At 43.2% G+C, this 26,626-nt stretch overlaps 2 protein-coding genes across 2 annotated transcripts; both read left to right on the top strand.

Moving 5' to 3' along the window:
• The first annotated feature begins 2,277 nt into the window (after window positions 1-2,277).
• Window positions 2,278-7,629, top strand: si:ch211-184m13.4 (uncharacterized protein LOC798560 homolog). Its single transcript, XM_063214549.1, has 4 exons — window positions 2,278-2,355; window positions 5,193-5,394; window positions 5,756-6,231; window positions 6,694-7,629. The coding sequence occupies exons 2-4, from the start codon at window positions 5,200-5,202 to the stop codon at window positions 7,103-7,105; spliced, it is 1,083 nt and encodes a 360-aa protein (XP_063070619.1). The 5' UTR covers window positions 2,278-2,355; window positions 5,193-5,199; the 3' UTR covers window positions 7,106-7,629.
• An 8,822-nt stretch (window positions 7,630-16,451) lies between these two features.
• Window positions 16,452-25,243, top strand: gtpbp8 (GTP binding protein 8 (putative)). The gene is made up of 6 exons (XM_063214547.1): window positions 16,452-17,029; window positions 17,626-17,724; window positions 19,731-19,861; window positions 20,069-20,168; window positions 22,182-22,300; window positions 24,514-25,243. The coding sequence occupies exons 1-6, from the start codon at window positions 16,697-16,699 to the stop codon at window positions 24,596-24,598; spliced, it is 867 nt and encodes a 288-aa protein (XP_063070617.1). The 5' UTR covers window positions 16,452-16,696; the 3' UTR covers window positions 24,599-25,243.
• Window positions 25,244-26,626: the final 1,383 nt, after the last annotated feature.

Raw genomic sequence — 26,626 nt, 5'->3', positions numbered from 1 at the left:
GTGCCTGCATGCCTGTATGCCTGCGTGCGTGCCTGCCTGCGTGCCTGCCTGCCTGCCTGCGTTGTGTATCGTGGATGCGTTGTGCATGGTTACTTTGTGTGGAGATTTGTTTTGAACCTGCCTTTGTTTGGGGCTCAATGTTTTTTTCAACAGTGTGTGCTTTGGGCATGTAACAGTAGATGTACTGTATGAATGTTGGAGGTTAGTTTGCGGTTTTGCATGGCCAGTCTGCGATTATTGTGTGACTGTGTAACGGTGACAAAATTGGGGGTTGGGGGGGGGGGGGGGGGGGGGGTTGCTGTGGTGCACTGTGTAGCACCTGTACCATAGGCCTACATGCAGAGCCAGGGTCATTTCCCAGCCTCCTCTCGTTCATGTCACTTTTTCATTTTCCTGCATAACAAAGGCACAAAAAGTGTGACATCATGTGTGTGTGTGTACATACAATATAAATAACATATGCTTCCACCTTAGTCAATTTGACTGGCTCCTGAAAGACCAAGATGAATATATCAATTTGAAACAAAAAGATCTCAAACTTATATCAGCTTACTAAGATTACAGTGTAATACCATGATACAAGGCATGCCTGGTGTTTTATATTCACTATAGGTCCTACACTTGTGTGTGGTTAGTAAGCAGAGTTGGTGGTTGATGATTAACACACTTGTTACATCAACATAATGACCCCTCGTTAAAAAGGAACAAAGTATTGTGTGATTTGCCAAAACGACATGGGGACCTGAAAAACCAGTAACAACCAGCATACACATCCCTTGGTAATCCCCCATAACTACTTCCTTTTGGAAATTGATATAGTGAAACAAAAGAAGTTTCACACTAAGATACATACAGTACACTTGTTTTGCCTGATACACTGTCAACCAACTTATTTATATGTCTATTCGCTTACCACTACCTTCTTCATGTAACACAGAAGTGAATGTAAAACCACATTATTATATGGTTGTGACGTCATCTGTCGAATGCTCCATTCATTTCAACGGGGCTCCCCAACGTTCGGACGTCTGTTATTTTTCGATAACGGACGGGTTGGTCTATAACAGACCGCTGTCAATGGCAACGAGACTTTTCACTGCTAAAGCGACTTTTCAACAAGACTCTAATCAGCTGCTGTGATAGACAGCACCCGTTGTCCTGGCTACCGCTGTCAATGGCAACAAGACGTTCACTGCTAAAGCCACTGGCTTGTATACAAGTCAGTGGCTAAAGCGAATGTTTCATATCACTCCGCAGGGGGTCCGGTCTTTTGTCACTCTAATCAGCTGCTGTGATAGACAACACCTGTTGACCTGGCTAGCCTACCTAGCTGTTGCCTAGCGGTGTTCCACAACGGCACTGTTTTGTTTTGCGCAGCAACAATCTTAACATTAAATAGGTCTAAAGAAATGTCCCCGCATGTGTGAATCATTTAAGTATATCCATATAATAAGCGGGTTAACTTTCGGCGAGTCGGTCGCTTTGTGGAATAGCAGCACTTCAGAGAGAACAAGACCCCTCCGCTCCGCGTCGGGGTCTAAAGATTCTCTCTGTCGTGCTGCTATTCCACGGTAGCGACCTTCTCGCCGAACGTTAACCCTTACATAACAATTGATAAGCTTATCAGCCTCATGTGTCACATGATCTTTGAGGTCTTAAGTAATAATCATCTTCATATCTATGCAACCATATGCTTCCTGCAGTTCCTGCATACACTTAAAAGGTGGCCAGAGTAGGCATTGCACCTATGCTGCATTGAAACTGTGCTGCCTCTTGCCAAATTTGATCTTTTTTTATTTGATTTTATAATATTTTTAATATGCACTGAATAAAAAAAACTAATATTTACTAGTATGACCAAAGTACAGTACGTTTTGCAGCTTAAAATGTATTTTCTCGAAATTCAAAATGGCAGACATGGAGAAAGATGCGCCTTTTCATGAATAAAAATAAGCATTTTCCCAGTTAATGAATACTTTGAATTTGAAGTATTCGTGAAAAGGTAATACTTGTGAATGTGCAGTATGAATTTTGGAAAGAAACGGCAAAAAAAATATTACACTATGCAGCTGCTGGGTTCAACACGCAAGGGCACGACTGCTGCTGCACGGCGGACGGATGCGTGGATGGGTGGGTGGCTCGGAATGGGGGTGTTGTGTTGCCACTCGCCCTCCCCATTTCACAAGAGCGATGCTCTTGACGAAGAACTCATCATGTCATGCTGAGGCACAGCTCTCCACGTCCTCAGTTCTCCACCACACCGCCAAGGGAGCGGAACACACATCCTGCCGTGTCACTCACACGCTCTGCATCTGGCCTACTGAGTAGCGCACCACTGCTGCAGTACTCTACCAGGTAACCTGTGGAGAGAATTTCGTCATATGATGTCGAAAAATAATATCAACATAAAGTTATTAGCGTATTAACAAATGGACATCATGACATGATGGTCAAATTATTGTCTGTAACATTGATATGAAATAATTGACGAGTTGAGAATGAGTTGGAAATTAAATGTGATTATTGTAGTGTGAGTGAGTGTGTGTAGTGTTTTGGGACAGATGAACACATTGTTAAAAACAGTTGTTTTGTTTTATAATTGTTGTTGTGACTAGACCTACTATCGATAATCAAGTTCAAGTTAAAATGTTATTGTCCCCAAAAGGTCCAGCAAGTCAACAACATATAGATAACACAGGACAACCATAAAGTGCAAGGTTTTTGGTTTGTCCTGTGGTATCTGTTGTCTATATGTTGTTGAATAATATCATATTGTTGTATTGTATTTGCTGTTGTTTCTGTTCTTGACTGATATAGTCAGTGTTCTGATATTGTTTTTTTTTCATTAACTGAATTCAACACACAAATCCCTATTGTCGGTTTTCAATGTACAGTATTTTATCTAATTGTTTGTGCTGCAGGGTAGTTCTTAGGAAAAAAACATGTTGTAACTTCACTGTAGGCTGTGACCTCAAATATCTATGAAGCAACTACTGTCAGTAGCAGAACAAATGTTCACAGGGCCCCAAGGCAAGATAATGTTAGGGCCCCCACCACCACCATTACTGGCCCTCGCCACTGACTACTGTATGGTCTTGCATTTCACTTTCTACTGCGTCAGCATGATTCAGACAAAAGTACAGCTGTGTCTGTAGACACCGTAGATTATTTGTGCTAGTTGGTTGTTAGCAACATTACAATGTTTGTGTGACAAATATGAGAACTTAAAATTGGCTTTCAAATGGCTTCGTCCTGGGCCCGGCCAAAGCTGTCAGCGGCCCTGCTGTGTGTTAAAGCAGTGCATCAAGGCACCCCGCAGCAAAATTAACCTTTTAAAGGACCAGTTCAGTCAATTTCAATATGCTGTTGTATTGTTCACGCTACCCTTGACTTGTCAGTACCCGGTGATGCCACATTTTTCGGCTCAGCCCTTTGCGAGATATGAGCAATTCTAATGGGGGCATCGTTTGTTTACATTAAAAAAAAAATAATAACATAGGCCTACTGCAAATATTTTCCCAAAAGGTACCGCTGTTTGCTAGTTGTCTGCTGATGTTTTATAACCTTTTGGATGTTTTTTGGAATTTTTGAAATGTAAACAAAGCGCTGCCCCCATTACAATGACCAGGATCTCGGAAACGACTGAAGAAGAAGAAAAAAAAATCCAAGGGTAGTGTGAGCATTAGAACTGCCTGTTGAAATTGACTGAACTGGTCCTTTAAAGTGGAAATGAAGCAGTGACCTAATATAGGGGTCTATAACACCAGTAAGATAAGCCAGCAAATATATATATTTTTTTGAAGTCTGAAATTTAAGCCGTTAATAAAAAAATAAAGCACAAACACGTAACGTTTCTGTTAACGTTTCCAGCCAACAGCGGGTGACGTCACGCGAATGGTAGTCTCCTATTCTAATGCTGTTATGATAGTAGTGAATTAAACATTTGGGACTTGCGTGGCTGATTATGAGCTTATTTGCTTAACCCAAATGAAGCAAGAATACGTGTTTGGGTGGGACAGAACAAATATGAGGCATGAAGGCAGACAAGACATCCCATCACATGAACCACAGGTAAACAAGCAGCTTTTTTTTGCTAAGGTGACAAGTCGCTAACACATTTTGGTATGAGCCAACATGATCACTATTCATAATCGTGCGATGTCGTGCAATGTTGCAGTTCCCTACCTTCATCTTCCGATGATTTCGCCAACATTTTCCAAGCACCTGAATTAGGCTACTTTGACATCTCCGTGCCCACGTTTATCGGTGTTATCCAGTCAACAATAATCCAAGGCAACAACGCTATTCCAGCCAGTTTGAGGATGCATCCGCGACTTCAATAACATAATAATTTACTACAATAGATGCAGCTACTTTAAGCATGCCATAACTTAATGTAGGCCATGATAGTTTAACGTGTCATTTCCCGTGGCATCAACTTCAAATCCCCAAAGCTCCTCCAACTCCGAGAGCGAGACGAGAGAGGGGATGGGATAGCCACACACACAGGCTGCGTCCCTTCCCTTCACAAAGCTTTCCAAACTTCCGCCAATTTTGCAAGTTATTTTCTATTACTGAATTGAACCACATAGCCAACTTAAAGACATGGGCTTTCAGATTAGCGTCCAACAATGCAGGAAAAAGACGTTATTGGTGACGGTCTGTCACTACAAACCTATGAGATCGAGCAGCCCCAGTCCTGACTCCTGTCCTATGGTGGATGCAATGGGTGGATGGCTGCAGCTATCCCACCATGCTCGTAGCAAAGGCTTTTTGACACAAAGTGAAAATGACACTTGGCATTTCTCTTTCATCTGATAGTAGGTATATAACATAGAAAACCCAGGGACAATGTAAAATGAACCCCTCGTCCTTCTTCAATTTTACTGCCACGATTAGAGTCAGTTAGCGCTGTAGTTAGCACACGCTAACGTTAAGTGAATGGAAGGCTACATTAGCCACCAAGTTCTACCATTCGCGTTACGTAGGCGGCGAACATGGCTGCGCCCTTGTGGCGAAACTCTGTAATAACATGTCATTTTTCAGCAAAACTACTTAAAAGTGCAGTTCAATGAACATCCATTCGTTTATGAAAATAAATAAGCCGCCAAAAAATGATAATAGTTGTCAGTGCTTCATTTCCACTTTAAGTGTCACAAATATTAGGTCAAATCTTCTGCATTTCATTGCAGCACAACAATGGATACCCCAGCACTAGTTCCACTGACCCCCACAGCCTGGCCAAACTCCACCATCCCCACAAGTCCGCCAGAGTGCGATATCTTCACCTACCAGGAAGCGGCGCCGGTGATCTACCCCATCTTCTACACACTAGTCTTCTTGGTCAGCCTGCTGGGCAACACCCTGGTCCTCCTCATCTCCTGCCAGCACACGGTAAGAAATACCAGTGTTATTATAACTCATAAAGAGCTGAACTTCATTTCAGATAACATTTGGTACCACTCAAAATAGTGTTAATTGTACTCTTTGGTCAGTGTGACACTTTCAAAGTGGATTCTAATCAATATTTTGTAAATATTGACACTGGAATGTGAAGAAACATATTTAACGCTAGTGGTACCAGAGAGTGTAGAGTTAAAATTACACTGGACATCTGCAAAAATGTACACTGACTTTTTCCTCCACTGTTAGAGTAATTTGACTCCACATTGTTCTAAATACCCTATGTCGCATTATATAAGTTTACTCTTGAATATCAACTCCCCATTTTATTGACTGTGGCAAACTCCAGCAGAGGCGGCATAAGGTCAACGCCACCTCCATCTACCTGGTCAACCTGGCCGTGTCCGACGCCCTCTTCACGCTGGTCCTCCCTACACGCATCACCTACTACATCCGCCACTTCGACTGGCCCTTCGGCGACGCCCTGTGCCGGGTCACGACCGTGCTCTTCTACACCAACACCTACGCTGGCATCGCCTTCATGACCTGCATCAGCATGGACCGCTACCTGGCCATGGTGCACCCGCAGCGGGCGCAGGGGCTGAGGAAGGTGGGCACGGCCCGCCGGGTGAGCTGCGTGGTGTGGGCCATCGTGATGATGCAGACCACGCCGCTGCTCTTCAAGCAGATGGTGATGGAGGACCACGGCCGGAGGACGTGCATGGAGTACTTCAAGCTGGAGCTGTCGCCCTACATCCTGCTGGCCGCCGTGTTTGTGGGCTTCTGCTTCCCGCTGGCCCTCATCCTCTTCTGCTACAGCTGCATCAGGTTACTAGGCCTACATTACTAACATGCGGTGTAACACAATGAAGTTATTGACATACTATTGTTAGGGCTTGGTAGGGCTAGGACGTGTAGGGCTTGGAGGACTTGTTCAAAAAGATGATTTACCTCAATGTGGTGGTGACATTCCGTTTGACTTGACATTTGTAGTGAATTAGCTTATTATGATCACTGATTGATATGATCAGAAAAGATATTAAGACATGTTATTGGTAGACTTGTAAGCCTTGAAGACTTATTGTAGGCCCTATTACTTTTATTATTGTTTCTCATTATCACTACTTCTATTACTGGGCAGCAATGTTAATATTATGTGCACTTTGTATCTGTTAGTGATGTTGGATATGATTATGGCCTTGATTGTAAGTCGCTTTGGTTATAAAGCGTCTGCCAAACGCAATGTAATGTAATCTAATGTATTGCTGTTTTATCATTTTTGGCCTCTAGCCTCAAGCTGTCCCGCACGGCGCGCCACAACCCGGTGGTGTGCCGCACAGGTCGCGGTGACCAGGCGCGGAGCATCATCCTGGTGATCCTGGTCACCTTCCTGCTCTGCTTCAGCCCCTACCACGTCAACATCATCCAGTTCATGGTGCGCAGGCTGGCGGCGGTGGGTAGCGCCAGCGCCATGGAGCCTGCCCCGTGCGACCAGCAGCGGGCCTTCAAGGTGGCCCTGCAGGTCACCGTGTCCCTCATGAACCTCAACTGCTGCCTGGACCCCATCATCTACTTCTTGGCCATCAAGAGCTACAAGGAACGCGTGGTGCGCTTCCTCAGGATGCGCCTGCCCTCTTCCACCACCGGGGGAGTGACGGCGAGTCTGAGGAGCGGGCCGGAGTGCAGCAGCAGCAACACCTGAGCTGCTGAGGTGTAACGTGGCATCATGCAACAGCGTTTGGATAACACGCCAACTTGAACTGTCTGTCGCATGTGTGCACTACGACTTTGCATGTTAACTCACGCTCTACAACCTCTTGAGACAGGTTAGGGTTAGGGATGGTTCTGGTCTCGGCACAATTTCGCCATTTTCTACGCTTGTTTCACTGTTGCTGGCAAACATACATTAAATCGTCAGAAGCGTTGCTTTACTGAGAGGTTAGGGTTAGGGATGGTTGTGGTTAGGGAACGGCAGAACATTTTCGCGTTCAGCAACAGAAATGCCTGCGGGGAAACGTTTTGCCTTGCGCGATACTGTTTTTTTGCAGAGCACGACTTAACATGCAAAGTCGTTGCACGAATCCGCAGAATGCATTGGCGTAACATAAAATGCCTTTTCATGATGCCAGTCTGTGAGGTGGCGTGGTGTGGCCTTGCCTCGCCAACAGGTTGACAAAACCGGGACTAAGAAAGTAGAAGTTCCAGCTTTGTGTTTACCTTTTCTGCTGTTCCTACTCAAATATAAATTATTATTTTTTCAAATTAGCTCATCTACTGTTGCTAACGATCGGCAGAATGAATGAACTGGTTGGAGCAAATATGAGGCAGGACTGCTACTTTTTGGATCTAGGATGTTTATCTGTGCTTGAAGAACATAGATGTTGTTATTGAGACCATTTTGGTTCACCATTGCCATTGCTGTAGAGACTTATCTTTACTGTCATCACAAACTGGTCTGGCGGCTTCATGTGAAGTTCTATGAAGGCATGGCAATACTGTGGTTATAACAGAGAATGTTTAGCTTTTAATTCAACAGTCATACACCAGACTCTGATCTTAAAACATTCATGTTAAAAAATGAAAGCATTCCTGTAAAATAACATCTAATGTATGTTACTGTGTGTAATACGTAACTGAATGTCATGATGGCATGGAAGTAAATGTCACGTTGATATGAAAGCAAATCATGGTTGAGATGCCATGATAATATAGACAGAAATCCTGTTGCAAATGCTGTGATAAATTGGGGTAATACAGAGCTTTTCATAACAGTCAGTTGTACCAAGGATAGTCCATATCTGATACAGTGCTCAGCTTGATTTTTAAAGTAAACTGTATCACATCACACCAAACCCTCCAAGAGACTGAGGAGACACACGCACACATGCACGCGCGCGCAGGCACGCACGCACACACACGCGCACACACGCAGGCAGGCAGGCAGGCAGGCAGGCAGGCAGGCAGGCAGGCAGGCAGGCAGGCAGGCAGGCAGGCACACACACACACACACAAACCCCACCGGTTATACAAATGCAAACAATGAACTTTGATACATGTAGCCATACAAATGCATTTTACAATGTCCGTATTCTGTGTTTTTTCTTCCACATGCCTTAAAATAATTGAATTCTGTAACTGTCCTGTGACCTTCTAAATGTTATTTAACCTTTTAGAGCTGTTCTTCTCATGCCATTCTTCTACAGCAATAAAACAAACCCCTCTCATTGCAGTTAACATACTGAACACTTACTGAACTTATTTGAAGCTTATGAGCTGGTAGGCCAAGAACTTATCAAAAGTGGATTGTTGTAACAGATTCGGTACCAAGAAAGAGGAACCACTCTCAGATCTTGATCACAATGTTTCTACGAAACATGCTGTACATTGCTGCACAAACAGCACTTTTTTCAATGCATGAAAAAGGTCTGACATAAAAGAAAATAATATGAATAAGTGACACTGTGACAATGTTTTGCTTCACCACATGGATCTCAGTACAGAATGTGAATGTGAGTGTGTGTGTGTGTTATTTGTTGCAGGTGCTTGTCTTTGCGTGTGAATGTGCATGCAAGTGTGTTGTGTGGGAGTTTCAGAGATAAAACCTGACTTCATTTCTCTTCCTGCTCACTCGTCCCCACAACAAAAACACAGGCAGGATATCCATGTGCTCATGGTGTGTGTGTGTGTGTGTGTGTGTGTGTGTGTGTGTGTGTGTGTGTGTGTGTGTGTGTGTGTGTGTGTGTGTGTGTGTGTGTGTGTGTGTGTATGTGGGGTGTGTGTGTGTGTGTGTGTTTGTTTGGATGTGGGGTGTGTGTGTGTGTGTGTGTGTGTGTGTGTGTGTGTGTGTTCGTGCTACTGTATGTGAAAGTCGTCTGCCACAGGTGCTCGGTTGCACTGAGAAGAGAGAATCTATCTGGTGTTATTTTTAGAGCTCTCATAAAAGTGTACCACAAGACCGTCGACACAGAATCAGGATCACTACACACTGTAGTGGGCGTGTGGGCTTATGGATAAGCGTGGCTGCGTGCATGTGTGTCTGTGAGTGGATATGACGGGTTGTGCACCTGCTGTCACACAAGGAGCACATCAGCATCTTTTTGTAAATGTGTGTGTGTTGTTTGACCTCGGCAGCACATGTCTGCATCCTTATGTCAGACAGGGCCGCTGACAGCTTTGGTCGGGCCCAGGACAAAGTCATCTGAAAGAGCCCCCCCACCCAATAGCCTACATACAATACATACAATACCTATTGAAGACCCAATCTCCCCCTGCACACATGACAACTGATGCCTTTTCATCCCTTCTATTGGCTTCCCTGCATGTAGATGCTGATTGGTCAGTGTGGGGCGTGTGTGTGTGTGTGTGTGTGTGTGTGTGTGTGTGTGTGTGGGGCCAGCCATGGCCTAATGGTTAGGGAGTTAGTCTTTCAATCTGGGGTTTTAGGTTCAAATCCCACCTGACCTCTCCATGGCTGAGGGGCCCTTGAGCAAGGCACCTGACCCCACATTGCTCCAGGGACTGTAACCAATACCCTGAAAAATAGTAAATGTAAGTCTCTCTGCATAAAAGCGTCCGCTAAACGTAATGTAATGTGNTGTGTGTGTGTGTGTGTGTGTGTGTGTGTGTTTGTGTGTGTGTGTGTGTGTACACGCTGAGCTCATGGGTGGGGATTGGGGAAACAAGTGTACATCTGTGACAGTGAGGGGGTGTGTGGGGGCGTGCATACATGCTACACACACCTGTCACATGCAATTTGAACAGGTGATTGAACTTCCTTCCTGTGTGTGTGTGTGTGTGTGTGAGTGTGTACTTGCCTAATTATCCCTGTCGAAATCAGAATGTTCCTCCAAAGAAAAATGCCCCCCTCAAGTCTGTTGTAGCTAGTAAAACTCAAATGTCCAAACATTTCTTTGTTTCTTTCTGTTGTTAGGGATTTGTTATGACAAAGAGTATAAAATGGGTGTGTGTGCGTGCATGACTTTGCAATGTGTGTGTGTGTGTGTGTGTGTGTGTGTGTGTGTGTGTGTGTGTGTGTGTGTGCGTGTGCGTGTGCGTGTGTGTGTGTGTGTGCGCTCGCGCGTGTGTGTATGTGTGTGTGTCGTGTGTGTGAGAGAGAGTGTGAGTGAGAGTGTGAGCATGCCTTCCTTTGCATGCCTTCCTTGATGTGTCAGTCTTGCCAGCACTTTGTGTGCATTCCTGTTTGCATATACAGTAAGGTTATATGTCTGATGTGCTCTGCTGTGATGCAATTTAATAAGCTAGCAAGCTGAGGCCCCATGTGTGTGTGTAACGCCGTCCTCACCACAAAGCCTTTTGCAGATGTATTCCGTTCAGCTTCTCAGTAGAGATGGCATGATAAAGGAGAAGGTGGATGAAGAAATTTCACCTTAAGGTACGCGTGAATATGCCAAAGGCATAGCAAACTCCAAAGGGTCTGTACAACTGAAGCTCTGCAAGCCAGTTTCTTTCATGCTTGTAAAAAAAACCCACAATATTGTGTCAGGCACCTAACGCATGCCTAACTGCCTTAAAAACTTCCAAAGCTCGTTTACTTACTGACTTGCTTATATGTTAACGGTTATAGACGCATGTTCCAAATGATTTTGATGTTCCTCTGGTTGAATTTTGTTCCATTAATTCTTTACAATTCCATTGTAATCACAAACTGCCTTACAATGTCTCACAGTTCATGCATTTTGTGCATTGACTTTTAATTTTTGTCTTTCATGGCATTGCATTTTTCATTGCATGCATTGACTTTCATGATTTGGCTTACAGGTTAACTGTACCAAAATGTAACATTACATTATACTGTATTTAGCGGATGCTTCTTTCATCCAGAATGATTCACAAAGAGGACAGTGAATGACTGCAAGCGCAGTGAATGAGAATAAGGAAAACAGAACAAACAACGCTCAACATGGAGTACACTTTTAAGGGCCTACAGACTGTACTTTATGCAAGTAAAACAGATGACAGATTATAAGTGTACAGTGTTGTAGAGGGTTATGGATAGTGCAGTGGTAGTGTCAGTTTTGTTTACATTTCATTGTTGCAATACGTTGTGTGGTTACATGGTAAATGTATCATAGCCTTGAATATGTTGGGCGTATACCACGTTAATTTGACCATTTTACCAAGTTTGAATATTCCCTCTATTAAAGGGGTATGCCACTATTTTGGGGCTTAAAGGGACAGTTTGGTCAATTTCAACATGCAGTTGTAATGCTCACTCTACCCTGGACTTGTCAGTGCCTGAGATTTTTTTTTCTTCTTCTTCAGCCGTTTCCGAGATCCTGGTCATTGTAATGGGGGCAGCTCTTTGTTTACATTTCAAAAAAACATTTTTATTTATTCCCAAAAACATCCAAAAGGTTATAAAACATCAGCAGACAACTAGCAAACAGCAGTACCTTTTGGGAAAATATTTGGAGTTGGCCTATGTTTCATTTTTTAAAAATGTAAACAAACGCTGCCCCCATTAGAATTGCTCATATCTCGGAAAGGGCTGAGCCGAAAAATGTGGCATCACCAGGTACTGACAAGTCAAGGGTAGCGTGAGCAATACAACTGCATGTTGAAATTGACCAAACTGTCCCTTTAATACAGTTCAAATCGTTGGCTGGGGTTTATAAAGGTGGTAAAGTGTCTTATTTTTCATGTTAAGCGTTGTCTTGCTTTAAGACAAGCTAAAAGAGGGAATATGTCGCTAAGCTAGTGAAATTGTAGCATGCTACACGGATCCATTGACTTTCACTAGCTTAGCGACATGCTCCCTGTTTTAACTTGTCTTAAAGCAAGACAACGGTTTACATGAAAAATAAGACACTTTACCACCTTTATAAACCCTGGCCAACGATTTTAACTGTATTAAGCCCCAAAATAATGGCATACCCCTTTAAGTCTACTGTTTTTAATTCAGGAGCAGCAACAAATTTTACCTAAGGCAGACTTGAAGACATATGGAGGAAAAAAACTTAGTTCACACGATTTTACTTTGCTCAGTATCAGATACAGCTAGCCTACTTAACCTCAGTGATCTCTAAACTGCCAGCTACTTCTCAGTCTGACTCAACAGGAATAATCCCCACAGATGACCTTTGGATTAAAAAGGAAATGGTTTATGCAGAGCGAGATAACCGTGAAGAGTTGCTGGCAAACCATGGCAGACACAATAGAACTGTCTGGGTATGTTTAGCCTGATTGTGCAGATGCTGGAAAGACTCAACTATATCATAGCAACATGGCTACGACATCACTGAGCGCCTACAGTAGGCCCAATAGATTAAAGACTTTGTCATGACAATCTTAATGACAATATGTTATCAAGTAGGCTCTGCACAAGGGGGTTAAGCAAATCACTGTTGAATTTGTGTCATTCATTGCCTAATAGTTATAGAGTTGGTCTTAGGCAATAGCACAGGTGCCATCTTATGACAGTTCCAAGTTGGAATTCACAAAGCTGAGAGCGGCCCATTCTTTCAAAAATGTTTTTAAAATAGTCTGCATGCCTTAAGGCTTGATTTTCTACATCTGTGGCCATGCCAAGTGAGTAAGACAACTGATTCTGATCCCTTCGATGGGTAAACGAAAATGTTTGGTAATATAGTCGTGCACGCACACGCATGCACGCACGCACGCACACACACACACACACACACACACACACACCCTACGCCTGTCTGTGCACCATGGGGGAACCTTTAGCTGATACTAGCCTGTCACAAAGCCCAACGAGACAGGGCAAGATGGTGTTGTGGTGTTGGTATTGCAGAAGGGATTTGAGACTGCCATTGTTTTGTGCTGAATGTTGTATTTGTGTTCACACAATTGTGTTCTACCTTATGAGTTCATGACCCTGGCCTTGACCTTGAAAGGCCAGACATGTGTAGTTCTGCACTGCTCCACCAGAGTGGATCCATAGGCTACACAAACACAGATCTGGTCTTTGAGGAAGTGGAACTACTACACGTTAGAAGGCCTAGCGAATTCTACCCATTTTTGGTTATTTCCTGTTACCTTTCACATATCCAAATGCCTCCTTGCCTGTATGCAAACTTGCATAATTATGCCACATCACCTCCTACTGTTCACAGCAACTCACAGGAGAACAAGTGAAAACACGGAGTGAAAACAGTGGAGAACAAGAGAAAACATGTCTAAAACCTCATCACTTACGGCAAAGCCTACAGAGCAGAGAGGCCGCCATACTCAATCTCACCTCTGGCCAGCTGTTTATTTCTCTGTGCTTGCCCTCACTATTTTGTATTTTATAGACTTCACTGAAGGCACAGATGTTTTTAATTTCTCTTTTCAGTTAGGATAGGGTATGTTGCATAGCCTACAGTACATGGAATCTGTGAATCCCTATTTTATTGCCTTGATCTCATGTGTGCTACATGGTGATACATGTTCAGAAATGAGGACTGGCCATTGATTAATTGTGTTGTGATTGTTTATTACCGATGAACATGCTCCCTGACTGCTATGCCTATTTTGTGTTGCAGGGCATTTGCTATGGCCCTTCCGATTTAAAGCTCAATGACCAGCATGCACCAAGTGATCACATATACGTAGCATACAAGGATAATCAACAGACATCAGAATCTAGCAATTTAGGTCCTAGGCCTATCTGAATGTTTGAGGTAGTTTGAGAATAAAAGAAAATGGCAAGAGAGGATGACTTGCAAATCGAGACCCAATCCTTTTTTTACGTAAATGAGTTTGTCTCATGAAAACTGAAGCATGTGTAGCCTACTACTGACATGCCCCTCTGCTATCTAAAATTACTATCAGCGGCTTCATAACTACAGTTAGATTTTATTATTTATGTAGACAACAACTATATGTCTTAATAGGGGGAGACCGGGTATGAAAGTAACACAGGAATGGTTGTAACACCACCCATTTCACCAGTTAGGAATGGGATATAAGTTTTGTTACACTTTCAATGTCACAAGACTTACTCTATGACCTCTCATGGAAATTTTCAAGTTAATAGCAAAAATAATTTGGGAAGTAGAAGGAAAAAATCATTTCTGAGTTAAGAAAATAATATAAATTACTTTCCGTCTATTATTTTTACTCATAATGTTGTAGCCTATGAGTTATATCAGGTAAAACTGCAGTTCCTCTATAAAAGAATGATTGCCACCCTTGCTAATCTCTGAGCACCCTGCCACTTCAAGCAGTTAAGTCATCAATGACAGTGGTGAGGTAGGTGGTAACAAGTTCTTTCCCATACAAGCCAATAGGTCGAAAATGTATTAGCATTGCATATCAATAGGCCTACTGTTAAACAAGTACAAATGCTGTGTGTTTTTAATGTTGTCTTTCAAATCTTGTAGGCCTATAATATCAACATGCTGTCTTTGTGAGGAATGGATGAGATGCATGATGGTGAATCTATTGCAGAAATTGGAATATCAAATTGAGTTCCATTGTTTTCTATGTGTTACAACCTACCCCGGTACTGGGGTAGGTTGTGAAGCCACACTCTGCATAGACAAGTTATGTGATATATAATTGAGGACATTTAAGTAGTTGTCATTTGCAATGGACAGATGTGGGTGCTCTGACAAAAGTCTTAGATCTATAGCTTTTATAAGTGGTAGTTTGAGGCAGTGGTGTAGGCCTAGTCTACGTAGAACGCAGGTATACGGAGTATACCCACTTCTAAATTTCAGGGATTTCAGTATACCCACTTAAAATTGATTGATCCATTGTTTTGAATAGCACAAACATACAGTATACCCACTTCAAAAAATGCTCAAATATACAGTATACCCACCATAAAAAAGTAGACTACACCACTGGTTTGAGGTGATTTCCAAAAAGTGTTACTTTCATACTAGTCCTGAGTATATTTGTGTGCGGATCATACTCCTGGTCAGAAGGTGGCGATAATAAGTCAGAAGTTATTGAGAACCGCCCAACGAAGAAGTCAACAACACAACATGCCCTGTTATTGTAGCATGGGCGAATGTCAACGTTTTCGTTTACAAACTATTTGTGTTTCAATTGATTTCACAAGGGGAAAGATTAACGATAATGTTTCCACGGTTATTATTTTTCATCGGATTGGACACAGACCTGTATTAACCTAGACTGGCAATGGGCGGTTCTAACCAGTGGCAGCTTTTCGGATTGACTGGGCGCAGCCATCTTTGCCTTTTTCGCGCCCTGTGGGCGCCTCCCACAGACGTAGCCCCGCCTAGTGGAGACTATCGCAGCTGTGACCCATAGGAATGCATACGATTTCAAACGGTGATTACAACGTTATCAAAGTGGGTTTCAATCATTTTTTGTAAGATTTTGACAAGTCGTAACGTCTAAATTCTCACTCCACTAATGAAATAACCCTCACTACCTCCAAACGTTTTATTAGAGAGCCTGAAGCTGAGCGGTCTTGCCAGATCGGGCGGTTTCCCGCCCAATCGGGGCCGTTGAGGAAAGCGGTCTGTGGGTAAAAATGGACGAACATAATCAGTATTATCTGGCAACCCTGAAGCCGACTGTTTTCGTTGCCGCTTATGCAGGTTTGTGGATATTTGTGACACTGAATCGGCCATGCTTACGTGTGTAAGGCTTATTTGTACTTAACTCAGATGTAATGACAACTGTGTATATAGGTATGTATATTTCTTAAATAAGCCGTACGTTTTCAGTGAAGCTACCGGTAACTTAATACCCCCCCCCCAAGGACGCTGAAGGTAACCTAGCAACAACACGGCACAGCACATTGCAGCTGTGAAAATAAGGAGCCACTTGAGAGCGAGACTTTTCTAGAACATTAATTTATACTAGAGCTATTGTTCTAAAGACGTTACACATGGCCTGACCCAACTTAACTAGTGAACCAGTGTTGCAAAAAAAATATTTTTAAAAAACCCCATCGGTGCATGACGTCATTACGTAATTACGGGAGTCTCCACCAAGATGGCAGACAACGATTCTGAGGCTCTGAGAAATCCGAAAATTTCGAGGGGCATTGCCAGTCTAGGTTAATACAGGTCTGTGGGATTGGAAAGGGAAACTAACTGGTGCTAAATGTCCAATGTTATCGCCCCTTGTCAAGACAGGATTCGTCTGTCCCGATATTTTCGAGTGACAGTTTTTGTCAGCAGTATCTAACCATCCATTCAAAGTCGCAATCATTAGCGCTTTCTAGATGCATAGCCTGACCTTTGCATATTGAATCATTCTCAGCAGTCAAGAGCAGCAGCGAGAATGCTGAGACAGACACTTCCTGGACATCGGTAGCTACTGCGAGGGACAAAGTACCGTAATAGTTATGAAAATGGAAAGGATCTCCAGACGCTTGCTCCGTCTACGGCACGGGGGACAATCCACTGTGATACCGCGACAAGGTGCACAACGCCTGGCTTCTCTTCAGCAGGTCAGCACGCTACCAGACAAGAAGCGTCAGGGGGTGCTATTCCCCTTTAGCTCGCTAGAGGGCCACCTAGACCGCGCTATCGACCGCTCCGACTTCCAGCTGTTCCAGCCGAGCGAGGGAGACCTGCGGCACGCCGAGAGACTCTTCACCCCCTCGGCCAAACATCAGATCCTCTACACCTCCTCTGCTGTCAGGGTTGACCATGCACCAGACGCACAGCAGCCAGAGGTAGGTGTGGTGTGTCTGTGTACAGAACACACAGAGCTCTCAGCTAGCCCCGAAACAACACCCTGAGAGAGAGAGAGAGAGAGAGAGAGAGAGAGAGAGAGAGAGAGAGAGAGAGAGAGAGAGAGAGAGAGAGAGAGAGAGAGAGAGCGAGAGAGCGAGAGAGCGCGCTCATGTTAGAGGCGCACAGAGTGTGAAAGGCATGCAGGTGCAGTGTGTGTGAAAATAAACTAATATGTGAGAGAGTGGCTGAAAGTAGGCCTATAGGATAAAGGCAAAACTCAATTACTTTGCTCAAGTGGGAGGTGTAAAATGAGCCTATTTATAAATTTAACACAATAAATACAGACTCCGTCCAGTCCAAAAGCCATTCTTGGCAAGTCCAGAGTCCAGAGACAAATCCCAGTCCATCGCGTGTGTGTGTGTGTGTGCGCGTGTGTGTGTGTGTGTGTGTGTGTGTGTCTGTGTGTGTGTCTGTGTGTGTGTGAGTGACTGACTGACTGAGCGAGAGAGAGAGTATGTGATTATGAATCATGACATGAACAGAACACATGGTCCTATGTCTCCATTTTGACTGTGTGCTTGTGTGTGTACTGTAGGTGTGTTTCATCGGCCGTAGCAACGTGGGGAAGTCCTCTCTCATCAGAGCTCTGTTCTCTCTGGCTCCCGAGGTCGAGGTCAGAGTCTCCAAAACGCCAGTAAGTAGCGCCCACCACACACCACCCTATACACGCAGCATAATAACTGGAGCTTGACTGGTAGGTTGCGGGTTCGAGCCCCGAGTGGTGAACTGCAGATGACCTCAGCTACACTGGTGCCGAGACCTGGATGTTAGGGGGGTAAGATGTCAATTTATAGCCTACTCATTCCTTCATGTAGAGCAAAGATGTCAAACTGAAATTCACAGTGACCCAAAATCAAAACCTGACAAATAGTTACTGAAGTAAAAATGGACTAAAATTGAGCAAACACGTACCATACTTAAATGATCACATCTGAAAGGATCTCTGAGACCAAATAGAATGTCCGTATGGGCTAGATTTGGCCCCTGTGAGTGAGTTTGACATCCCTGATGTGTAGGGACACCAGTGAGCTCCCATCTTCATCAGAGGGTCACGTAATGAATGTCACATAATGAATGTCTTAGTGCATCTATCCCACTAGTTAGAACATGCATGTTAGTCAATGACATTTTTTGGGCTCAGACATCAGATGGTACAACCACAGCCAACGCCCATAAATGAATTAGCAATTGATTTACTGTAGGGATGCAAATTATCGATTAATTCATTAATCATTAGTTGATAGCCTTATCGATCGACTTACGATTAACTAATAAGCGGTGTTTTCCCCCCGAAATCTCAATGTTTCTCAAAAAAAAAACTACCAAATCTAAACATTTTAATTAAACATTTAGATAAAATACCACATTTAAATTAATTCTATATCAATTCTTTAATCCAACGGTGATTTAAATATTCCCACTATTCACAACCCTCTTCACACACACTCTTCACTTGCCCATTTCGCCTGGGTCTCTTGTCAGTTGAATTATCCATTAATTGCGATTAATGTTTTTTAATCGATTAATGCATTGATCGATTAAAGTCGATTAATCGTTTGCATCCCTAATTTACTGCAATGAATATACTTCTTAAGCCCTATTCCGACGGGACTAGTTTTATGTATGGACATGGGGAAATGTGATTTTTTTTAAATCTCAGGACGTCGGTAATAGAAATGGTCGTTTCGGACTGGATTGAAATATCTCAGTAAACGAACAGAAAGGGGGTGGGGTTACTCATCACGCACCGTTGTGACTGCACTTCTCGTCATGCGTGTGCCAACTCCACAATACATATTGATTTTTGAGCACATTATTGCGAATCCATGGAATCATTTGGTCCCGTGGAACAATTTTAATTGCCTGTTGGTTTACTAATCCATCAAAATCCATTCTAATGCGTCTGCATGCGTGTCCTTTCATTTGGAGAGTGCCTTTGACAATGCTGCCTGATTTTGACAGCAAACACAGCTTGGAACAACTCCCTAAAACAAAACTAATGGTTTACTTCAAGGCTGTAATGTTTGCAAGCCCGGAGAGATTGGATATAGTGTGCGTTTCGTGCACTTAACCAGGCCCATTTCATTGGGCCCACAAGGCACTACTCTCTCCTAACATTCTTAAAGCAGCTAGTGGTCTTGCAGGTTTGAGATTAATCAAGGTCACGTTTAAATATTACAACGTGTAGGAGTGGAAAAACAGGCAAAAAGGTATGTCGTCATGTGTACATCACAGTATTTCTTATTATTGGCACAGCCAAGTTGCCAGTGACGTCTGGCCCTTCGTGAATAGTGTACACACCCAACGCGTTATAAAATAATTGCTAGTATCTGAAGTCTCCTGTGCCATGTGAATAATAAGGTTGTCTTCCACACACCGCGCTCTGTGCAGCCGAAACGTCTGTCATGTCAGTCCCTGCAATGTTAAAATAAAATAAAAAGAAAACAACAAGAAAGAAGAAAAATTGAGTGCGATCCATTTCCTACCATTTGAATAATAAGACATGGAATCAAAGAAAAGGGGACGCACCTTGCATCAAATTGTTTTCTTTATTTTTTTGTGCACAGACACGTTTCGACGTGTGCCTTCCTCAGTGTGCAAATAGTAAGACATGCTAATCTGCTTGCTTCCCCCCCCCAGGGCCACACTAGGAAGCTGGATTTCTTCAGGGTGGGTCGGGCCTTCACCCTAGTGGACATGCCTGGCTACGGTCACAAGGCTCCCACTGACTTCACTGACATGGTGGAGCCCTACCTACACTCTCGGGAGAAGTAGGTGCCTGTTACTCCTGTGTGTGTGTGTGTGTGTGTGTGTGTGTGTGTGTGTGTGTGTGTGTGTGTATGTGCGTGTGCGTGTGTGTGTGTTCGCAGTTCTTTTTCAAGTTATTTAGTTGTTCTTAACTGTGTGTGTGTGTGTGTGTGTGTGTGTGTGTGTGTGTGTGTGTGTGTGTGTGTGTGTGTGTGTGTGTGTGATGTCAGTCTGGTCCGGATGTTCCTATTGGTGGACGGTTCCGTGGGTCCTCAGAGGGCTGACCTGGTCGCCGTGGAGATGTGTGAGGAGTTCTGTAGGCCCTATGTGGTGAGTCACCTGAACTTGAATCTCTAACCTCTAGTCACCCCTAACCTATGACCTGGAGATGTCATGGAGTTTGATGAGGAGTTCTTTAGGTCAGTGGTTTTCAAAGTGGGGGGACAGATCCCTGAGGGGGCGAGAAGGGGTGCTAGGGAGTCTGCAACAAGTTGGAAGAAAAGGTACAACAAAAGGGCAAGGCAAAACAAAATAAATAGTTGAATAATTAATGTGCACCAAAATAAGCAACATAAAGATACGGTAAGAAATGTTCCCATTAGTAGTGGCCAGTGATTCAAATGGGTTCCTGACACAAACAAATAGACCATGATTGTGAAAGGGGGTGCACGACACATACAAGGAGGGCGTTGGCTGGATTCTACCAGTGTGGGGGGCCTTGTCATGGTAAAGTCTGGGAACCCCTGCTTTAGGTCAACACTGACTCCTCAGTCCTGCTCTTTCTCTTATTCACCAGTAGGGGGCAAGAGTGTAAAGCATTTACCTGCCAGAGCATGTTAGGCCCGGGATATGCTTACGGGGTGATATGAATTACGCATGCAGCTTTGTTCAAAGAAGTGCACATACTTGCAGAGTGCTTCACACGATACTGGAGGTATCCTCCATCATTGTTCAACTGCTGCGACTCTACCGCCCCAAAGACATCATTCACCCACATACAGTGGATTCAAAAAGCCTACACACCCCTCTTTAAATGTCAGGTTTTTGTGATATAAAAAAATGTCAGAAAGACAAATAAATTCAATCTAAACTATTAACCTGCACAATGCAATTGACAAACAAGCATAAAGCTTTAAAGGGAATCAATAGAAAAAAAAAAAAAACTTCAATTAACATGGTTGCATAAATATACACACCCTTAAATTAATACTTAGTTGCAGCACCTTTGGCTTGTCTGGGCCATTCCAAAACCTCAATCTTATTCTGGTGAAGCTATTCTTTTGTAGACTTAGGCGTGTGCTTGGAGAAATTGTCGCTCTGAAAGATTAGTTCCTCTGCATCTTCACCTTTCTACCAGAGGTTTTGTGCTACTACCACGGGCCCTGTGGAAATTTTCATAATTCCCTCCTACCTAATGAAGGCCCCAGTTACAGCTGAAGAAAAACAGCACAAAAGAACAATGCTGCCACCGCCTTACTTCACGTTAGGTATGGTGTTATTGGGTTGACGTTTTGCGCCAAATAAACCCTTTGGAATTATGACCAAATTATTATCAATTTCTTGGTGGAGTAAATCTAGCAAAAAATACTTCTTTAATCTCCCAAATGCATGTGAGAAGATATGTTATGGTCAGGTGAAAACGAGGTCGAACATTTTAGACATAATTCCAAGAAGTATATTTGGCAAAAAAAAACACAGGGGCCATTGTAGTGGCACAAAACCTTCTGCCCCCTGTTAGAAAGGTGATGATGCAGATGAACTTAATCATTCAGAACAACAATTACCTCAGACACATACCAAAAATAAAAAAAAATGGCTTCATTAGAATAAGATTGAGGTTTTGGAATGGCCCAGCCAGAGTTCAGACCTGTATGACATGGAACATCTGTTGGGCGATCTGTGAAGGACTGTGCAGATGAGATGCATTCGCAATCTGTCAGATTTGGAGTGCTTTTGCAAAGATAAATGGGCAAAAATTGTCACATCAACGTTTGCCATGCTGATAGACTCTTACCTAAAAAGACTGGGTTATGTAATAGAAGCCAAAGGTGCGGCAACAAGGTATTAGTTCAAGGGTGTGCATATTTATGCAACCATGTTATTTGAGGTTTTTTATTTTCTATTCATTCCCTGTAAAGCTTTGCGTTTGTTTTTCAACTGCATTGTGCAGGATAATAGTTTAGATTTAAGTGGGGAAAGTTGTGAAATGATTTGTCTTTCTGTCATCTTTTTACGTGACAAAAACCTGGAATTTGAACAGGGGTGTGTAGACTTTTGGGAGGCACTGTACGTACATCTTATTCTCTCTCTCTCTCTCTCTGTGTTCCCCCCTCTCCCCTCCAGGTGGTGGTAACTAAGGTGGATAAGGTGCGTCCAGGTATTCTGCTTCCCAACCTGTTGCAGGTGCAGAAACTCATCAGAAACCAGACAACACACTGCTACCCACAACCCTTCCTAGTCAGGTAACACACACACACACACACACACACACACACACACACACACACACACAGACACACACACACACACACACACACACACACACACACACACACACACACACACACACACACACACACACACACACACACACACACACACACACACACAGCTACCCACAAAACCCCACACACAGGTGAAAGATGTTTTTTCGGCTCAGACGTCAGGTGGAATAACAGCATTTCATGCCCATAAATGAATTAGTAATTGGTAGTTGATATGCTGCAATGAATATGCTTCTCAGAAAGTCCACTAACAACAAACAAACAAACAAAAAATCCATACAATAGCGGCACTGGCTGTCGTTGCGCCACCCTGACGTGTGCTAATGCTGAAACGTCACTGCAGTCAGATCTGTGGTCATGTGGCCCTCCGATGGTGGCAATGAAAAAAACGCGACCCTCCTCATCATAGAAGTTGCCCACCCCTTGGCTAGACTGAGGTGGTGAGTGGAGAGTGAGACAGGTGTCAATAGGGTGGAGGGTCAGAGTTTGGAAACCCAGCAGAGGTAAGTGTGAGTCAAGGTTAGGCATGTGTTAAATGTCAGCGTCCATCAGAGAAACATTTTGTCATAGCTGGCTCTATGTTTTCTGATGGAGATGACACACACATACACACACATGCACGCACGCGCACACGCACGCACACACACACACACACACACACACTCAGACAGAGGTCAGGGAGTTATCTGTGGGATGATAAAGGTGAGATAGGAAGTTAACACACACTCTCACACACATGTAGTATTTACGCAGCAGGCACAGAGGCCAGATCATTATCAGAACCGCGATAACACACACACACACACACACACACACACACACACACACACACACACACACACACACACACACACACACACACACACACACACACACACACACAGGAATATAGGCAGTGCGGCTGAGCTGACCTTGGAATAGTGTGTGTGAGCACATTCCTGGCTGTTCGTGGTCACCAGAAGCTCGTTAGAAGAGGACAGCACTACTGATGATGATCACACACACACACACACACACACACACACACACACACACACACACACACACACACACACACACACACACACACACACACACACACACACACACACACACACACACACACACACACACACTTGTAAAGGGCATCGCCACTGATGATGATGGCCCACAGATAATGACTCTAACCTGCTACCACACACACACACACACACACACACACACACACACACACACACAGGGCCGCTGCTAAGGTTTTGGAGGCCATATATAGCATAACTGGTCTAGAGGCCCCCCTCATAATTAAATAATAATAATATTATTAATTCATAATTAGGGGTGACTCCTGACCATTTATGCTTATTTAATAATAATACATTTTTCAGTCAATGTCAATTTAGGAGGCCCCAATTTTGGGGGCAAAGTGGTTGAGGCCCTATACTAAGCGCTCTGCTTACTCCTACTTACTTACTTATGCCTAGCGGCAGCCCTGCACACACACACACACACACACACACACACACACACACACACACACACACACACACACACACACACACACACACACACAAACACGCGCACACACGCACACACAACAGATGCAATTCTTGAAGGCAAGCGGGTCATTTCACGTGAAATCAGACACTTTGAGGCCCAACCGACGCAGATTTTAATTACTCTTATTGTGCCTTGATAGTGACAAGGTAGAGCCCCAGAGCTGCATGTTGTGCATGAATGTGGCACCAATATTAAGGAGGAAACAGACCAAGGAAAAGCTATTTTAACCTTTTAGTCACATTATCTCTGAAATGTCTCAAGAACCAAACACCAACATTTCAGGTGTTGCTCATGACATTGCAATATTTAGACAAGACAATAGCCATTTTAAAATATAGCTTTTTTTGATATTGAAATTTTAATATTTTAATATCCCATATAATACATACTCATGTAGCTGTTGTGGTCCTTGTTGTTTCTGTCATCTGTAGAGCCAGAACATTACAGCCATTTTTTTGTGACTTAAATTCACTGACATAATCAAGGATGAATGTATAGTGTCCTGACCTCTTAATTAAACCTTTTCTAGTGCGTTTCCACCTTAATATTAGTGCCAGATTCATGCAAATGCAGTTTTGTGCGTGTGCGTGTGCGTGTTTGATATTAATGACTGTTCTGTGTGTTTTGATTGACAGCTCTGTGCAGTACTCTGGAGTGCACCTACTCAGGTGTTTCATTGCACACGTGACTGGAAACCTACAGCTGAATACACACACATGATGTGGGACACACACACACACACACACACACACACACACACACACACACACACACACACACACACACACACACACACACACACACACACACACACACACACACACACACACACACACACACACACACACACACACTCTGAAACACACTTTGGATAGAACCCCAAGTGGACTAGACGGTAGGAGGGCAACTGAGCCAGATGAGAACTGCACACATGCACAGACCATGCACAGGTATTAAACTGCATGGGCCTACTACCAGACCCAGTGGCCCAAGTGTCAAGGGGGGCCTGAAGCACTATCCTCTATATTTGCATTGTCATATTGCATTTACATCGCACTTTTAACAACTGTGTTTTCAAATTCTCTTGGACAAGCCCCCCAAACCCCAGACAACATAGACTCTCACACCTGGCCTAAGACCACCCATTGGGTTACCAAATTGGGTTATTGGATTACCTGACACAAGACACACATTCTCACACACATTCTACACATGTCTCTGTCTACCTGGCTGTGAACTATAGTACGTAGAGTGTCTGGGGAATGGATTACTAAAGAGGCAAAGCAAATCAGATATATTTGTATGGATATGGTATTTGTGTGTTCACAGAAAATAATTTGTAAATAAATGCATTGAGTTTGGGTATGCATGCATTTAGTGTTTCTTTTGTTTGCGCATGTGGGGTATTCTGTTTCTATGCACACACACACACACAGACACAAACACTCGCACACAGGTGTGTGAAAGAGACATGGGTATGTAAATGTAGCATGGCGACGCCATCCTATGTTCTCAACCCAAAGATTTTTGGCTCCGCACATCGTCTGGCAAAAGGCTCCAAAAAGCTCGGTTCGCTCACTTTTTAGCCAATCAGCAAAACAGTTGAGAGTGGTGACGCAGAACTCACCCGCTGTCTGTTACTGATTGGTTAGGGTAACACTATTCACACTTTTGTTTTGTAATTTATATGCTTTTGCGACACTGTATCGTAACAGTCATGCCAATAATAAAGCACAATATGAGTTTTAATTTGAATTGGATCAGACCATCTCCCACCCTCCACGGAGACGTATTCCTCTTAGGTTTCACCAGACTGTTTGACGGAGTTTTAAAAAATCATTGCAGCCGTGTTTGTCCAATTAGGCCTACATTTTCCTCCATTGGTTTGGCTAATTTCTGAAAACAGAGATGACATTCTCAAAACAGCATGGACAAATCCCCAAACCAACTTGAAATCTTCCTCAACTGAAGGGCATTTCTCATTGCTTTCATGAAATATTAAATGCTCTGAACATGTCTGAAATGTTTAGTACATCTTTGCAAAGTAGCCTTAAAGTGATACTGTCCCATTTTTGGAAATAAGCTTATTTTACACCTTCCCTTGAGTTAAATAATAGGGTTTTACCGTTTAACTCAAGGGGAGGTGTAAAATAAGCTTATTTCCAAAAATGGGACAATATCACTTTAACCCTTGTAAGGTGTTCGGGTCATTTTGACTCGTTTTCAGTTTTTAGCTTGAGAAAAATAGTATCAGTAATTATTCTTTCACACTGAGATTCACTGGCTTTGACTCATATTCATGAGGAACATGAATCTGACACAAAATTAGTGACCCCCCCCTTGCTACCTGCTGCTTTCCTTTTTTCATTATTTTTCTATATGCCCTGGTCAAATTGACCCGAACACCTTCTATGTAACCAAAACACGAACACCTTACAAGTTGAGCATACTTTTAGCACATTTTCCAAATAAATTGATCTCCCTTATCTAAACGGATTAGTCAATTCTCAGTCTAATGGTTGCTCTCTCCAAAAGATGTCTGCATGATTTCATTGTTTAAGTCATCATATGCAAAATAGTCTATACTGTTGTCAAAACCGCCAAAGACATAATATTTTAAACAGTAAATTCATGACAGTAATTGACAGGTTAGGTGATATTTTAAATGTACTAATTTGTAACTAAGACATAATTTTACTACTGTGTACACAACCGTTTTTTTTAAATGTTGTTTTGGGATTTGTCCAT

This window comes from Engraulis encrasicolus, chromosome 13 (assembly GCF_034702125.1).
Source record: "Engraulis encrasicolus isolate BLACKSEA-1 chromosome 13, IST_EnEncr_1.0, whole genome shotgun sequence".
Taxonomy (NCBI): Eukaryota; Metazoa; Chordata; class Actinopteri; order Clupeiformes; family Engraulidae; genus Engraulis; species Engraulis encrasicolus.
The sequence above is the reverse complement of the archived record's forward strand: the minus strand, read 5'-3'. Positions and strand labels throughout refer to the sequence as shown.